Source organism: Pteropus vampyrus, unplaced genomic scaffold, assembly GCF_000151845.1.
Source record: "Pteropus vampyrus isolate Shadow unplaced genomic scaffold, Pvam_2.0 Scaffold23, whole genome shotgun sequence".
NCBI lineage: Eukaryota > Metazoa > Chordata > Mammalia > Chiroptera > Pteropodidae > Pteropus > Pteropus vampyrus.
Window position 1 is genome coordinate 9,294,727 of NW_011888804.1, and position 16,666 is coordinate 9,311,392.

Below are 16,666 nucleotides of genomic sequence, written 5' to 3' on the forward strand. Positions count from 1 at the left end.
TCATGGATTCTTTTGACTAGAAACCCAATGTGGGAGGAGTTAGGAGTGGTATCAGGAGTCTCAACCTACTGATACAATCCATCCGTTCATAGTCCAGCTGGGCCCACTTATGTGGCCTTAGCTACTAGGCAGCTGGGAGGAGGATATGGCAAAGTTGTCCTGGGTCTACCTCCTCCCAACCTGACCAACCCACAGATGACATTGAGAAGAGGAAACGTCAGCGCCAGAAGAAGGCCCGGGAGGAGCGCCGTCGAGAGCGCAGGATTGAGATGGAGGAGAACAAAAAACAGGGCAAGTGTAAGTTCAAGAACTCTCATCTTTGACTAATACAGCTGTGTATCATTGTACAGAGGCTCAGTGCCCTGGCCCCGGAGCCAGACTGCTTAGGTTCATATCCCAGCTCTGCCACTTCTTTCAACTCTTAAATATGAATCGTGAGAGTATCTCTTTCATAGGCTTATTTGAGAATTAAATGAGTTAATGCAGGTCACAGTGCATAGCACATAGTAAGGAATAAGATTAAATTCATCCTTGGCATAATGGGTGAAAAACCTGGCCAGGGAAGAAATGGGAGATCTGCTGAATGCTGTCTCATGTGTTCTCTGGATGGATCATTGACTTCACCTTTGACTCTATAAAAGGGACATTTATACATAGCAAGTCTGCCAGGAGGGTCTGATAAGAGTAGAAAAACCTTGACAAACTAGGGAATGTATGCAGGAAGTTAGATTTAAGAGCTTTTTCATATCATCAAGTACAGAGTCTTTTCATCTGGTTCACCAATATAAGCTTCATGGAACTCAAAAGATTAGTGTGACATGAGGGCCTGCTTATCTTCAAAAAAATTAGGAATCGAGTCCTTGGCTAGGGAAAGGATTTAGCTATTTTGACTCCATATGGTATGATAAACAGATTTTACTTCTCCATCTGGGACAAATATATAGCTGGGGTCCCGATGCTGTGTAGCTGTTTGGCACATGTCCTAAACATTTGAGAAAACATGTTTCAGGAACAAGGGCTTTTTAACATTTGTATTATGGAAGTAATCAAACTCAAGTACATAGAACAGATGATTAACTTCTATGTTTATCATCCAGCTTCAATTATGCAATAGTTAGGACAAGGGTTTTATAGTAAAACAAAGACAGACATAAAGTGACTGTTATAAATTTGGGTTTTAAAACTTCTGTCTACATCCTTCAGACCCCTGAGGGATTCATGTTGGCTTTCTTAAAATGTTGAGCAAGATTTGAGGAAATCTGTAATTGGGTCTACCATTCTCATCTTTCCTTTGCAGACCCAGAAGTCCACATTCCGCTAGAGAATCTACAGCAGTTTCCTGCCTTCAACTCCTATACCAGCTCCTCTGATTCTGCTTTGGGTCCCACCAGCACTGAGGGCCATGGGGGTCTCTCCATTTCTCCTCTTAGCAGAAGTCCAGGTTCCCAAGCAGGTAAATAAAGTTGGAATTTAAAGAATGAGGTTGGCCACCAGCCATAGACCTTAAAACAAAGCCATTGTGTCTGAATTTACAATACTCAATTTATTTGGCATGGCGGAGTCTTTAGTAACTAACATTACTTTGGGTAGTTTTTAACATATTTCAGAGATACATCAGATTCTTGCCATTTAATTCACCTTTCCCATTGGCTGCACTGACTGCTTTATGCCTTAGCTTCTAAAAACCTTAAAGCAGCTCATATAGAATAGTTAAACATTGATTTTTTCCCTGCAGCCCTGCTGTTTTATTTCTAGTTTCAGCCTTTGAGATACATCCTTTGTATGCTTAAACATGTTTGCATTGTTTATAATAGCACAGGGGAGAAAAACAGTCTGTAAGGTCTACTGGTAGGGCAATGGCTAAATTATAGCATTTATACTATAAAATACTTTATACCTATTGAAGGAAATAGCTCTCTTCACGAACCTTTGAGTTAAGAGAAAGTTGTAAAACAAAATATGATACCATTTGTGGGTTTAGAGAAAAGCCACAAAGCATTTCATTATGGATTTATATTTCTAAATGTATAAAAAAATACTGGGATGATTATGTTCCAAACTGGTAATGGTGTTCCACTCTAGTGAGTAAGATCAGGATTGCGAGGTTGTTCAGAGGCCTTCAGCCTTAAATTTTTTTCCATATGAAATTAAACACTTAATAATTGATATCATTTTAGAGAGCTGTCATTTCTGATTTTCATTTACCTGGCAGTTATTTTGATACTTAAAATTTATCTTCTGTCAGGCATTTTAAAGAAAATGTCCAAGATCAGACTATTTACCGTTGTGATCATACGCCTATCACTGATTAGGAGCCCAAGGCTAAGGCTGAGAAACTAGGTTAGTGGCAGGGACTGGAACTGGAACCTGGATCACGAGGGCTGCATGACCATGATGCTCTTCACTTTGACTCAGAAGAGAGCTGCTATACAAGGAATACGGCAGAACATCGACTACATCATTTATGATACAGAGATTGTGTTTTCATGTACTAGCTTTGCTGAAGATTTGGGTGGGCTTTGATGTGCTTAGGCAAGAGTAGTTGGATGGTCTTAGGAATAAAAGTACTAAACAGCTCTGGCTGACTATGGAAGAGCCTGCTACTGGGAGAGTGAATAGGCCTCATCCAGCAGTGATCAGCGCAGCAGGTAGACTAATCTGTGGGAAATGTGCAACGTAAGGTTGGAAAGGATGGAGACTATTCCCGAGGGAGTATCAGGGAAAAGCTTGCTGCTTTGTGCTGGATTTTGTTGACGTGTGTTTTGGATTCTAACTGAATATTCCCAAGTCACAGACATCTGCTGGCTGGATCATAAAGGCTGACCTGATTAAATTTTATTTTTTTTACTCAGAGCTTTTTCATCTATATAAAACCAGTTTATGACAGTCCAGTACCTAGGCCTTGAGAGCCAGCCGATGTGGAGTTTTTCTAACTGGGGGAATAGATTCTGCCATATCTTTTGGTGTTACTGTAACCACTAAATTTTATCTATATACTGATCACTGGTGTGAACATTAGGCCATGTTCTTGGCTTTTTAAGAACATAGTAACGTAGAAGTTGGATCAAAGTTTGCTTTTTGAGGTGAGGTTGGTAATTATCCAGGCCTGGTTCAGAGGTGAGGTTGATAATTATCCAGACCTGGTTCAGGGTTCCTCTCTTTGGAACTTGACTCGTATAATCAGGTCTCTGGTTCCCTTTCAGACTTTCTGCTAACTCCTGTGTCACCCACTGCCAGTCAGGGCAGTCCTTCATTCTGCGTTGGGAGTCTGGAAGAAGACTCTCCTTTCCCTTCCTTTGCCCAGGTAAATCTTTTGCTTGTGAAGCAGCCCAAGGGTATTTATCATGAACTCTACTCTTTCTGAAAACTCCTTTGTTGGAGAAGGGAGACTTACAGGCTAACATTACACTGACTCAGTATAATGGAAGGTTTCCTTAAGAGGGAAGCTCATGGATTTAGTCGCAGATATTATTGTAGATGTACCAAGGAAAGAGGCCAAGAGTAGTTGAGGGAGAATCAGAGTTTTCATTATTTATCAAATCATTAGATTTCTTACCCCTTTTTCCCACTTTGGCAGATGCTGAGAGTTGGAAAAGCAAAAACAGATGTGTGGCCCAAAACTGCTCCAAAGAGAGGTGAGGACGGCCCTCCAGGTAAAGGGGGAATTTGGCTCCTTTCAGAAAGTGTAAGTCTCTTGAGTTGTTTCCAGAATTGTAACACTAGTATTTTTTAGATGAAAACAGCTTAGTTCCTCCTGCCCCTGTGGACAGTGATGGAGAGAGTGATAACTCGGACCGTGTTCCTGTGCCCAGTTTCCAGAATTCCTTCAGCCAAGCTATTGAAGCAGCCTTCATGAAACTGGACACACCACCTCCTTCAGATGCCCTCTCTGGTAAAGACAAAAAGAACTGGAGTGCTCAGCACAGGGTTGTCCTGCCCATCTGGATCCAGTGGCAGACATCACTAATCAGTCAGGCACTTTTCCCTGAGCCTTAGGGCTCACATTCTAGTGTCAACTAACATTCCATTTGGTATGTCATATGGGGCCCTTTCTGCCACCTGAGATTCATTCTTGAGGCCTGGATGTGAAATTCTGAGGAACTCTTTATCCCTTCTAAGACACAGTAGTGGAGAGTAGATTTTGGACTGAGATGCAGAAGTTGGGCTCAAAGCCCACCCCGACTCTGATATTTATGATTAGACAAGAATAACATTCATAGTGTGCTCCCTATGTGTGCCTAGCATTGTGCTGATTTTATTCTCCCATGAACCATATTCAATGGGTGTAACTCATTTTATAGATGAGGAAAAAGGTCTAGGGAGATAAAGTGACTTGCCCGAAGACAAACACATAGACTATGCAAGAATTGGTGTTTGAATCCAGGCAGTCTGATTCCAGAGCCTATACTCTTAGCTGCTACTCTACGATTCTCAGTAATGAAATGGGCCAGGGGACAACGGGATGGCATTCTAAGCTAAGCTTTCTTTCTGTTTCCATTTAGAAGAGAAAGGAGGAAAGAAGAGAAAAAAACAGAAACAGAAGCTCCTGTTCAGCACCTCAGTCGTCCACACCAAGTGACACTACTGGCCCAGGCTACCTTCTCCCATCTGGTCTTTTTTTCTGTGCTTTTGTTTTGCTGCTGTAATTTTTAAGTATTTGAGTTTGAACAGATTAGCTCTGGGGGGGAGGGGGTTTCCACAACATGAGGGGGAACCAAGAAGATTTTAAATACAGTGTATTTTACAGCTTCCCGTCTTTACACCAAAATAAAGTATTGACACTCAAAAGAGATCTCTTCCTGCCAAGGTTTTTAGTTTGTTGCTAGGTTAGTCTTTTTGACCCATGTGTAATTAGTTTTTCTCAACCCAAAATAAGTTTTGAGTCCCTTCAGCATCCCTGGGAGCAGCCTAAACCAAAGTATTAAATAGCACTGTTCTGCTGTGACATCATGTGTCAGGGTGTCATGGTTTCAACACACCTATCTGTGTCTTTTAAAAAGTTGAAATTTCCTCTGTTCGGTTCTCTTAAAGAAACCAGAGGGATGGCTTTAGGATACTCTGCTTGAATTGCAGTCTTTCTTCTGACAAAAGACCAGGCTGTGGGGCCAGATCTGGGTTACACTTGCATGTGTGATGGAGGGTTTTGCCTCTTGCATGTGGTTTCTGTTTGGCAAGGAAAGCTGTAACTGTCACGAAGGAAGCTCCGGGACCTGCCAACCTTTAGATCAAACTTATTTCAAGTGACAGTGGCCTAAGTTGTTATAAGAGCAGGAGTCCAGCACACCTGGAGGCAGAGCAGGACAGGATTGAAAGCAGTGGGGTTGCCACTGCCTCCCTGTTGTCTAGAGTAGTCTCTTGCCTTGGTTTGAGCTAAATTTGAGTGATGTGAATTCTTTCGCTGCTTAATAAAGTAACCTCTAGGTGTAATAGAATGTGATGGTAAATGGTTGCAATAAACCACCTGCACAAGCAATGTGAGCTTTCTGTTTTTTTAAAGTTCATTACAGGTCAGCTAGACATACTTCCAAAGTAACAGTTACCGTGAGCTTGAGCAATTCTTCTGTCATAGAGTAATGTCTTTCCTAGTGTCAGGTCTAAATAAAGGGATCTTGAGCTGGGCTTAGCTTTAACCTGTCCTTGTTAAAAGGTTCAGAAATCCTGGGTCAGGAACTATCCTGGGTAGATGAGGGTGTTCCAGCCTCAGGTGAAAGCGTATTAAGCAAAAATCACAAATCTGTTAAATGTATCAGACTTTGGCATCTATTTTATTACAGAGAAAACATCCTAAATATGTCATTAGTGGGTAGATCAAAAATGACTACAATCTCTTGTCCCTAATTCATGTGTGTGTGGCTGCCTCACCTGCCAGGAAGGATAAAGGGAAGGGTGGAACTGCCGAAAACTGCCAGCTGCTACTTGGCTTTAGAATAAAGAGATCAGATGAGGCCAGGTTTTTTCCCCCTCAAGAAAAGTGCAAGAACTGCATTATTTGTCAAGTTACCTAATTAAATGCTGATAAAGAATCTCATATTTTCAAGTTTCTGTGGGTCAGTATTGAGATCAGCAATAGATCTGTGCCAGTTCAGTTGCTGTGTCTCAGTACTTCTACTCTAAATGCCCTGGATTGCTTGGGCCCATCCTAGGGGCCGGGGGTACAAAGTCTCAAGTGGGAGGCTGTGTGTCTCGTACCACATAAGGAGCCACTCCTTCCACTGAGGCCAGGTGTAGAGTGGGAAGAAACTTGTCCAAGCATGAACTGCCTCAGTATGCTAAATGCTATAGGAGCCAAATACAATTTGTTAAACCTCTCAGCCAGGTATGGGGAACAAAGGTATCTATAACTACAGAGGGTTCACAACCTTCAGAGCCACTTGACCAGGCAATGCTAGGTAAAGGTGACTTCAGTTTAAGTGAAAAGTCCTCCATTTTGAGCCAGTAACTTGCATTTGGTTGGCAGTCGTCCAGGTTGGAGAACTGTAGAAGATGCTTCTGCCTCCCAGAATGTCTTAACAAGTGGGCCCTGAGGCTCGGGCACAGTGCAGCCTGCAGAGGTTCACTCCATTGCTTCGGCAGCCTCCTCACCACCACCATCTGAAAGCTCTTCCTCACCCGACTCCTCCTCTAGGAAACAGCTTCTTGTGACAGACTTCTGGATAGCTTCCCGCTCTCCTGGAGAAAGGCAGGCAGACAGCATGGATGAAAGATGTCTTTGGGAGTGTGACCCCTTATTCAGCTGGAGTCAATGCCTAGTGGACACTGGGCTAGTGTTGCTTACCTTCATCAGTGCAGTTCTGCAACAAGATCAACAGCTGTCTCCTGTTGTACTGAATCAGGAACTTCTGACATGTTCTAATCGTACCTGGTACATGAAAGTGCTTTGTGGTCAACAGCCTGTGAAAGGTGTCTGCCTCAAAGACTGAGTTAGGGGAAAGCATTTTGTTCTTGGCAGGAACTCCCACCCATGAGTCAAGACTGAACTCTGAACCTGTTACCTACTGAAAATCAGCAGCCATACCACATGCATCCCTACCTCCCACATGTAAGGTGTTGAGAAAACATGGGTAACGGTGTCCTTTGTTCTCCAAATACGTGATGAAGGGAAGAGCTGACCACACAAGCTGGTAGAATTCCTTCCGGCATCGAAGTAGCACTATTCCAGTATAGGCATTAAGATAGCGCACTACAGGAAAGAAAAAATAGTTTTGGGAAACTTTGGATTCTCAGGAGCAGGTTAAAAACAGAGTAACTGAGAGCTTACTATGTGCCAGAGACTGTTCAAGGCAGTGGCATTAGTAAAAACATTCCTGAAGGAAAAAAATTTTAGAGGGCAGACCTTCATTTATGAATGGGGACCAGACAACACCCAGTGCCTTGCACAGCACTCAGAACTGGCTGATTTAGAGTTTTAAATGCTCTTCTAATTCACTAATTAATGAATGGAATGGGGGGGCGGGGGCACGGAGATCCATCTTCAGAAGAAAACTCTTGGCTGAATGAAAGATTCTACTGCATATAGGCTCGGTAGGTTCTGGTAGCACCCAACTAGAATCTGGTAGCACCCAACTAGAACCTGATGTATAATTGTACCTTTGTTCATTTAATTCCCCGGGATTCCATTTCGAGCACATGGTAAAGGAGGGAACATTCTGATACTGTGGAAGGCCCTCTTCATTTGCATGCACAATTTGTTCTGTACTTTACCGGCCCTATTAAGGGCTTTTCATGAGTAATTCTGACAACAGGTTTTTTTCCCCCTGTGATGTCAACATAACCAGTCAAACAATTTACTCGGAACTGTACACGGATCCCCTCATTTAATTCTAACTATCCTATTAAAATAGTCACAATCCCCAATATACATATGTCAAATAGGTACAGGGAATTCCTGAAGTTCCATTGCCTTCTGCTATTAGCTTTCCTCCTAATCTTGGATTCGTCCAGACCCGGGGCTCGGGGTCCCAAACGCCGAAAGAGGACGATATCATACAGAGGATGGTGCACAGAGCTTGGCAGCTCCTGGGGTCGCTCGTTCCCCTTCTTAATCCTTCCTTCGACCCCTGTGCCCTCCAAATCTTGCCGTCCGCCAGGTTCCCCAGCACCCTCGCACCTGCGAAGCCGATAGAGCAGGCGGCCGAGCCGAAAGTACCGTGCACGCGGGCGATAGTGTCCCGTACGAGGCCGCCCAGCACTCGGTCATCCAGACTCAGGCGGCAGCGGGGGTCGTCAGACACCACTTCGCAGAGCAGGTACCTGTGCCGGGCAAGAGGGAGGTGAACGCGGGGCCAGAGCGGCGGGCACCAGTCAGAGGGAATTGAGGGGCCGAGCAGGTACCGCTTACCTGTGCTTGAACCGCACCATGGTGCCTTCCGCGCCCGACGCGCAACCGGATGTCAGTGTTCCTTCTGACGGCCAATGGAAAGTTAGCCTTCGCTGTCTTACAGCCACTCAGAGAGGGAGGCAGGATAGGGGGCGGAGTTATAGTGTTGAGAGGCCAAGCCCAGTGTCAGTCTCCTTTAAGCCTCGCCTCCCTCTGCGTGTGCAGAGCGCATGCGTCCTGATGAGACCCAGGGTGATTTGGTTGGTCCGAAGCTAGAATCCGCGTTGGAGCGATTTGTGGATGTGCTGGGTGTTTCTGCTCCACGCCAGTTTGCAATACTGTGTAGGATGCAGCTGCTGTATTTGGGGTCCTCGGTACGTTTACTTTCTATTATCTTGTAACACACTTGTGTATGCACTTACATTCTCTCCCCAAGCCGGACGGTGGAGCTTTTCAGGGCAAGACCTTTCATTTACAGGCCAGGGATTGACACAGAAATTAGACTCTTATTTTCAGGTTATGGCTTCTTTTATTTTTTTTTTACACAGAGAAATATGTTATTACTGTTTGGGCCTTTCAACAGTCTTACGGAGACAGGTTTATTGTCTTGTTTTTTGTTTGCAAAAGCAATCCGTGGTCGTTTATTTTCCAGTTTTTTAAAATGAAAAGCACAGTGAAGCAAATACAAATAAATTATAATCCCAGTACTGAAAATAATTATCATGTAGTTTATTTTTCTCCATTATTTTCCCCCTATGCCTGCGGTTCTCAAAGTGAGGTGCAGGGACCACTGGGTTTTCTGAGACAACCCCAAAGTCAAAATTACTTTCATTATAACACTAAGATGTTACTTGCCTGTCTCACTCTCTCAGAGTGGACAAAAAAGTTTTCCAGAGGCTACATGACACATGCTGATTTTATCGCTCTGATGGCTAATAGAAATTGTGTGTTGTGTTTTAAACATTTCTATGTTCATGATATTTTTAATATTCATGGTAAGTATCGATAAATCCCACTAAAACAAAAGCTCTTTGGGATCCTCAATAATTTGTGTGTAAAGTGGTCCTGAGACAATGAAAAAAGTTTGAGGTGAAAACGGCTGTCATATGTTAAATTGTATTTTTTCTTTTAACAATAGGATCATATTGTTTAGTACTTTTTTTCTGCTTGACTATCTTTTTAAAAACCTTATTGAGGCATAACATATATAAAGTGCATATTAAGTATACAACTCAATAAATTTTTACATGTGCGGACTTGTGAATTAAGATTAAGAGATAGAGCTTTTCCAGCATCCAAGAAGGTTCCCATGCCCTCTTCTCAAAATCCTTCCCAGAAGAAGCCTTTATTCTAACTTCTATCATGATAGATTATGAGTCATTCTTGTTTGACTATATTTTCACTTCAACTGTTCTGCAATGTTATTTTCCAGCTGCACAGTATTGCATTCTTTGGATGTACCATTATTAAGTTGGTCAATATTCCCATGATGGATGTTTAAATTAGTTTCATATTCTGTTATACCCAGCACTTTATGCACAGCCTTGTGACTAGGTCTTTATACCTATCCCTGACTACTTGTAGAATTGTCATGGACTTGGCTAGCGCTGAGGACCGTGAAAGGAGGCAGGTTTCACAATCAGTTATTTGAAAGATCTGGAATGAGCTCTCAATTTTCCCATCTCTCACTCTTCGCCACCTTAAAGGAGGGAAACTAAGGAAGAAAGGGAAAGAGGAGAGGGAGAGCAGTGGCCCTGCTGAGGGACCAGTGTCTGCTCTTTCTCCTCACACAAGAACCTCACTCAAAAACCGTCTCGCCAGCGTCCCCCTTTCACCAGCAGGGGGCGTCGAAGGCCCGTAGCGCGTAGAGAGAAAGACACAGCCTCAGAGTACCCCGCTTCTCCCTCCGGTCTCTAAGATAACGCCCCTAACTCTTCCCAGCCTTTAACTCACTTAAACTCAACATTTTATGGGATGCAGTTGGGGCTGAGACCAAAGTCGCATCCAGTAAGAAGCAGGATCAGAATTCGAACCCAAAGCCAGTTGACTCCAGAGTTCTTGCTTTCGTCCACACCACTGATGTACGGTGCACGGTCCACTTGATGTACAATGTAGAGACTGGAGACGTAGGTTCTAATCCCCTCTCCGTCAGTGTCCAGCCACGTACTGTCGGGGAGGTTAATTCAGGTCTCTAGATCTCAGTTTCCTCATCTGTGCCATAGGATGATAATGGTTCTTCCCTCAAGGGTGGATGTGAGATTTAAACGCGATAACGTGGGAAAAACGCCTGGCATCGAGTGCACAGTAAACGCCGTTTTGAATGTCTGATCTACCCCTGCCCCCAAGGAAGCACACTGGGGCGGACCTGGTCCCCCATCCTCCTACCAGGCCCGGCCCCTCCAGGATCTGAACGACGACTGCGGTAGCCTTGCGGGCCCGGCGGCCCGAGCAGGCGTCAGGCGCCGCGCCGCCCGCTCCCCGCGGTAATTAGCCGGTGTCGGCTTGGGTTCAGCCAGCCGCTAATTACACGTCTCCTAATGAGGCCGGCGGCTGTTTGCAATCACAAGGGTCCCCGCCGCGCGGCGCGGGAGGCCGCAGGGGAATCCGCCCGCGGAGGCGTGGAGGGCGGCGGGGGCCGCGAGATCCGCAGGGCGCCGACCGGTGTGTGCCGGGGCCGTGCGCGCCCGCCGAACGCCAGGCCGGCGGGCGGGGTGCTCACCGTCGGTCACTTCGATTCTCTCCCAGCCGTGCCACAGAGCCGTTATTATCCCCATTTTACAGGTGAGTAAAGGGACTGAGGCCCAGAGAGGCGGACTCACGCGCGCACAAAACTCACCAATTATTTGAAAGATCTGGACTGCGTCCTCAATTTTCCCGTCTCTCACTCTTCGCCACCGTTAAGGAGGGTATTGAGGAAGGAAGAGGAGGAGGAGAGGCAGGAAGAGACTAATCGTGGTCTCTGACGCTGAGCCTGTGCTACTAACCCATACAGGTACTGCCTGGATCAGTGGGGTACTCGCTGTTGGCACGTCTGGGACTCTCAGAAGAAGGCCCCAGATCAAATAAATGGGGGAGGAGGGCTTGGGAAACTTCCCCTGAGCACTTCCCTTTCGTCCCATCTGACTGTTCCCACGCCCAATTTGTCATTTGGATCGCACACAAAACCGAATATTAGCTCTGGCACGTCCTTTAAAACTCGGAAGCATGAACCACACAACCCATTTCGCAGACTAGGAAATCTGGAGCACTGGGTGGTTGGGGTGACTGCTAGAATGCTGCAGTGAGGCGGGCGTGGGAAGCTCCAACTGTTCACCTTGTTCCGGGGCCTTCTGGGCGGGATCCAGGGTAGCTGCCTTTATTCTTTATCTTCTGAGCTACTATTTAGTAGGCCGCTACGATGCTCCAGGCACTTAACTAAGCATTTTATGTGTTTGTCTTTATTTAAAATTTTTTTTTTAATTTTGGTTTTCAATGTTTTTTTCTTCTTTTTTTCTTTGTGTTTTACTTCATTTAGTCCTCACAACAGCCCTATGAGGGCACGTGCCATTATTCTCTGAGGCTCAGGCAGGGAAATGACTTGCTCAAGATCACACAGTAACTTCAGTCTACAAAAGACCTTTTGTTTCACCCCAAAACCTGTGCTCTTAACCCCTTAGTCTCTATGTCTTTTGGGATGTCTGGGACCAGAAGGATGTTCAGAGAAGGCAAACTCAATTGGGATGCCATTTTGGGGTGCGTTTGGCATCCAGGGAGTCCCTAACAGAGCCTGGCTGCTGCCATGGCGGATGGTGGCAAAGGAAATTTGTGTTTGCTTCAGCATTCTGTTAAGCAGCTGCTGCTCATTAGGGGCTCCTGCTCCTTTAATCCAATCAACCGATTCCCTGTAAAGCCTTTATGGGGACAATCTGGATAAAATTAAACCCTCCGTCTGCCTGGCCAGGGGCCTGGGGAGCTGCCACATCCTCCAGGTTGCTGGGGGCAGATACAGCCTTCCTTGCACCTCAGAGTCAGAACATAGCTTCTTGCTCCTCCCTCATCTTCACTGCCTTGTAGACCTCTTTCCGTTTCCCTCGCCTGCTGCGAGGATTCACTCATCCAAAAATTAATTGAAATTACAAGGGCACTGCTGTTTGATCCAGTAATTTTTCTGCCAGGTACTTATCCCACAGAGATTCCCACACTTGTGCCAAATGACAGGTGAACAGGATGTGTCTTGCAGCATTGTTAGTGATAGCAAAAGGCAGCTTCACATACCTAGTAAGCAGCGAGGCAGGATTTGGACTAGGCAGTCCATGTTCTTATCTCTTCAGCTTCTCTGTCTTTATGTGCATGGGAAATTTCTAAAAGAGGATACAAAAGCTGTTGATGGTGGTTACTTCTGGTGAGAGAAGTTAAAGGTGTGAAGTAGGGGGAACTCACTTTTCACTGTGTCCCATTTGGTACCACTTAATTTTTCCATGTACATATGTTAATTTCATAATTTAAAGGCGTACTGGGCCCCAGACCCCAAAGTATGTTGTTAGTAATCCTTGCCTTTATCCTGGAAGTGTGTATTCTTATTATCCCCATTGTACAGATGAGGAAGCTGAGCTCATTCAAGTGGCCTGGCCAGGTCACATGACTATGAATGGCAAAGGGTGACTGACTTTCAAGCCAGTGCTCATTCCCCTAATTTATATTAGCCTCCTGGCTTGGAAGTTTCAGAGTGGCAGGGGAAGTGGTTAAAACATGGACTCTGGAGCCAGCTTGCCTGCGTTCAAGTTCTGATTCAGCCACACATTAGCTGTGTGACCTTGGGCAAGTCACTTTCCCTCTCTGAACCTCAATTTCCTCTCTGTGAGGATTAAATGACTTATCTCTATGTCCATTGCTTAGAACAGGGCCTGTTTCGTCCATGGCACTCAAATGTTAGATATTTTTTATATAATTGTCCTGAATGTTGACTTCTCCAGTTTCAAGCTCAGAGCAGTTCTTTCTTCTAGTTGATGGGGCCAGGTGTGGCTGCTCCAGTCTCTTCCCCTTGGGACAAGGCCCCGCCATCCTGCGCTCCAGCCTCCAGCAAGAGTCCTTTGGAATCGGTTCTCCTGGGTTATCTCACTGTGGCAGCTGTGATCAGAACTGATCACATCACCAGAGCTGGAAAAAGGGGCAGAGCCGCAGGGCTGGTGTGGCCCAGATCCAGAGTGAGGCTGCGACGGGCGGCCTCCCAGTTCGGGATGTTCCCAGCACCTTCCCACCACTCATGCTTGGAGGGAGAAGGGCCTCAAAATAGCTGTTGCTTCCCCAGCACGGCGCTAGGCCAGGGACAGGAATAGACATCTGGGGGTGGCCGCCTCAGCTTCCCTCAGGGGCCTTGGGGGGGGGGCTGATAATAGCTAGAGGCCAGACTCCCCGCTAATGTGGGGGAATAGTGCAGCTGTCGATATGCGGTGACCCACCCATGATGATCCAGCTCATGGAAAGTGTTGCCCCAGCTGGTCACCAGCACTGGCCAGATAGTTGGCAGGGCCTGGATTTTTAGACCAATAGGAAGTACTTCAACACTGGCTCCTATAATGCTCTCTTGGCAGGTGAGGAAACTGAGACCCAGAGAGAAGATCATGTGCTTGAGATCACAAAGCTGGTTAGAAGCCAAGCTGACAGGGGAGGCAGGCCTTGGGGCTCTGAGAGGCAGTATAGGGTGGGGCATAAAGTGTTAAAGGGCTCCCGACTATCTGGGCTCAAATCCAGCCTCAACTACTTATGATCAGTATACTCTCAGGCCTCAATTTCATTATCTGTAAAATGGGCACTATTATAGTACCCACCTCCTTTAGTTGGTTGTAGAGATGGAATGAGTTAATACTTGAGTGCTAATATGATTCTTGTTTTCTTACCAGACTCCTTACTCGTTTATTCCTAAGGAATTGGCTGAACACCTGCCATATGCCAGGCACAGTGCTAGGCTAGATCAGTGTAGCTCACACAATGTGGCAAGAAGAGACCAGCTGACATTTCAGGGAGCTTTGCCATGTGCCAGCTGCTGCGCTAAGCATTTTTACCTGCATATCTCACTTATTCCGCATGACAGCCTATGAGGAGTCATTGTCATGCCCTATTTTACAGATGAGAGGAATGAGGCTCAAAGAGGTAAAGTCATTCCTTCAGGGTCACACAGCCGGAGGTAGCAGAGCCAGGATTTGAAACCTGAGCTGCCTGCCTATGTAGCTCATACAAGGAACCACTGCATGGCACTGTCATCTTTCTGGGGAGATGGACCTCAGGAGGCTGGACTGAAGGTGGAGATGCTGATGAGGAGGCTGGTGCCTGGAGAGAGAAGAGACTCAGACTGGGGTGCTGGAGGTAGGGGTGCAGAGAAATAGGCAGCTTTGTGAAGTTTTTAGAGGTAGAATTGGTTACATATTGCTATGTAATAAATCGCCTCAAAATTTTGTGGCTTAAAACAACCAATTATGAGTTTTCATGATTCTTTTGGGCGACAGGGCAGTTCTGCTTCATGTAGTGTCAGCTAGAGGCACTGGAATGGCTGGAAGGTTCCCAAGTGGCCTCACGCACATGGCTGGCAGCTGCTGCTGGAAGTTCGGCGGGGGCTGTTGGCTGGGAAGCCTCAGTTCACCTCCCTGTGGCTTCTCAATGGGGCTTGGGCTTCTCACAGCATAGCAACTGGCTTCCAGAAGCAGAAGCTGACATGCTTTTTAAAGCCTGGATTCAGAAGTCTCAGAACACCATCTCTGCTGCATCCTAATGGTCAAAGCCAGTCCCAAGCCCAGTCTGATTTAAGGGGAAGGGTAATATACGCTTCCTCTTTGATGATGATGATGACGATGATGACGATATGTACAATTTAGTTGGCATTTAGTGCATTCAGAATATTGTACAATGAACACTTCTCCCTAATTTCAACCTTTTTACCACTTCATGAGAACACTCCATACCATTATGCCATTGTGCCCCATTCCCCTTCTCCTCAGTCCCTGGCAACCTGCTTTCTGTCTCTGTGGCTTTGCCTATTCTGGATAGTTCATGGAAAAGGATTTATACAATATGTGACCTTTTGCGACTGGCTCCTTTCGCTTAGCATAATGTTTTAAAGGTTCATCCAAGTTGTAGCATGTATCAGTACTTCATTTCTTTTTATCGCTGAATAATACTCCATTGTGTGGACATAGCACAATTTGTTCATTCATTCATCTGTTGATAGACATTTGGGTTGTGTCCATCTTTTGGCTATTGTGAATAGTGCTGCTGCTAACATTGGTAAGTAAGTATCTGTTTGAGTCCTTGTTTTCAATTCTTTTAAGTATACATCTAGGAATAGAATTGCTGGGTTATGTGGTAATTCTGTGTTTAATTTCTTGAGGAACCACCAAACTGCTTTCCACAGTGGCTGTACCATTTGTGCTCCCTCCAGCAATGTACAAGTGTTCCTATTTCTCCACATCCTTGCCAACACTTACTATTTTCTGTTTTTTCTTTGTTTGTTTGTTTGTTTGTTTGTTTAAATAAAGCCATTCTAGTAGATGTGAAGCACTGTACTTTTGACTTACATTTGCTCAACTACCAATGATGTTGAAAATCTTTTCATGTGCCTTTTGGCCATTTGTATATCTTCTTTGCCCATTATTTAGCTGGGTTGTTTGTGTTTCTGTTGTTGAGTTGTTAGAATTCTTTATATAGTCTGGATACTAAGTCAGATATATGATTCGCAAATATTTCCTCCCATTCTGTAGGTTGTCTTTTCACTTTCTTGGTAATGTCCTTTGATGTACAAAAGTTTTTACTTTTCACGAGATCTCATTAATCTGTTTTTTCTTTTGTTGCTTCTGCTTTTGGTGTCAAATCTAAGAATCCATTGCCAAATCCAAGATCATAAAGATTTACCCCTATGTTTTCTTCCAATTGTTTTAGCTCTTACATTAAGATCATTGATCCATTGAGTTAATTTTTGTGTATGGAATGAGGTAGGGGTTCAACTTAATTCTTTTGTATGTGGTTAAGCTCTACCTCTTGATTGGAGGTCAGCATGCCTTATAGGGAGGGGAGGAATTGTTTGGGGTCATCTTTGGAGACAGTCTTAATGATGAGTTGACTGTGAGGGGTTAGGAAACGAGGGAGAGAAGAAGGCAGGGTGACATCCACATTTCTGGTTTGAGTCACTGGCAGATAGATGGGGAAGCCTGGGGGAGGAGCAGGATTTTGGTGAAGGGAGGAAGAACTCAGTCCTGGGCATATTGAGTTTGAGCTCCCTAAGCATCCAGGCACCGAGAGCACTGGGAATCAAATAAATGGTAAATGAAATATGGAAAGCTACTAAGGTTTCCATTCATTCAACAAATAGTTGTGGAAAAC

General features: G+C 45.1%; 2 protein-coding genes across 3 annotated transcripts in view; one reads left to right on the forward strand and one right to left on the reverse strand.

Moving 5' to 3' along the window:
* Positions 1–5,473, forward strand: part of RNF10 (ring finger protein 10) — a 28,829-nt gene extending 23,356 nt beyond the window's left edge. The window contains exons 12-17 of one of the 2 annotated variants that reach the window (XM_011355881.2): positions 196–297; positions 1,298–1,453; positions 3,204–3,304; positions 3,578–3,635; positions 3,734–3,892; positions 4,503–5,473. In XM_011355881.2, the coding sequence (XP_011354183.1) occupies positions 196–297; positions 1,298–1,453; positions 3,204–3,304; positions 3,578–3,635; positions 3,734–3,892; positions 4,503–4,579 (653 nt within the window). In that variant the 3' untranslated portion in view covers positions 4,580–5,473. Of the gene's footprint in view, positions 1–195; positions 298–1,297; positions 1,454–3,203; positions 3,305–3,577; positions 3,654–3,733; positions 3,893–4,502 lie in introns of both variants that reach the window. The other variant, XM_011355880.2, reaches the window with a different exon arrangement.
* A 264-nt stretch (positions 5,474–5,737) lies between these two features.
* Positions 5,738–8,425, reverse strand: POP5 (POP5 homolog, ribonuclease P/MRP subunit). The gene is made up of 5 exons (XM_011355879.2): positions 8,339–8,425; positions 8,108–8,250; positions 7,031–7,180; positions 6,776–6,859; positions 5,738–6,669 (listed from the first exon to the last, which is right to left on the reverse strand). The coding sequence occupies exons 1-5, from the start codon at positions 8,356–8,358 to the stop codon at positions 6,554–6,556; spliced, it is 513 nt and encodes a 170-aa protein (XP_011354181.1). The 5' UTR covers positions 8,359–8,425; the 3' UTR covers positions 5,738–6,553.
* Positions 8,426–16,666: the final 8,241 nt, after the last annotated feature.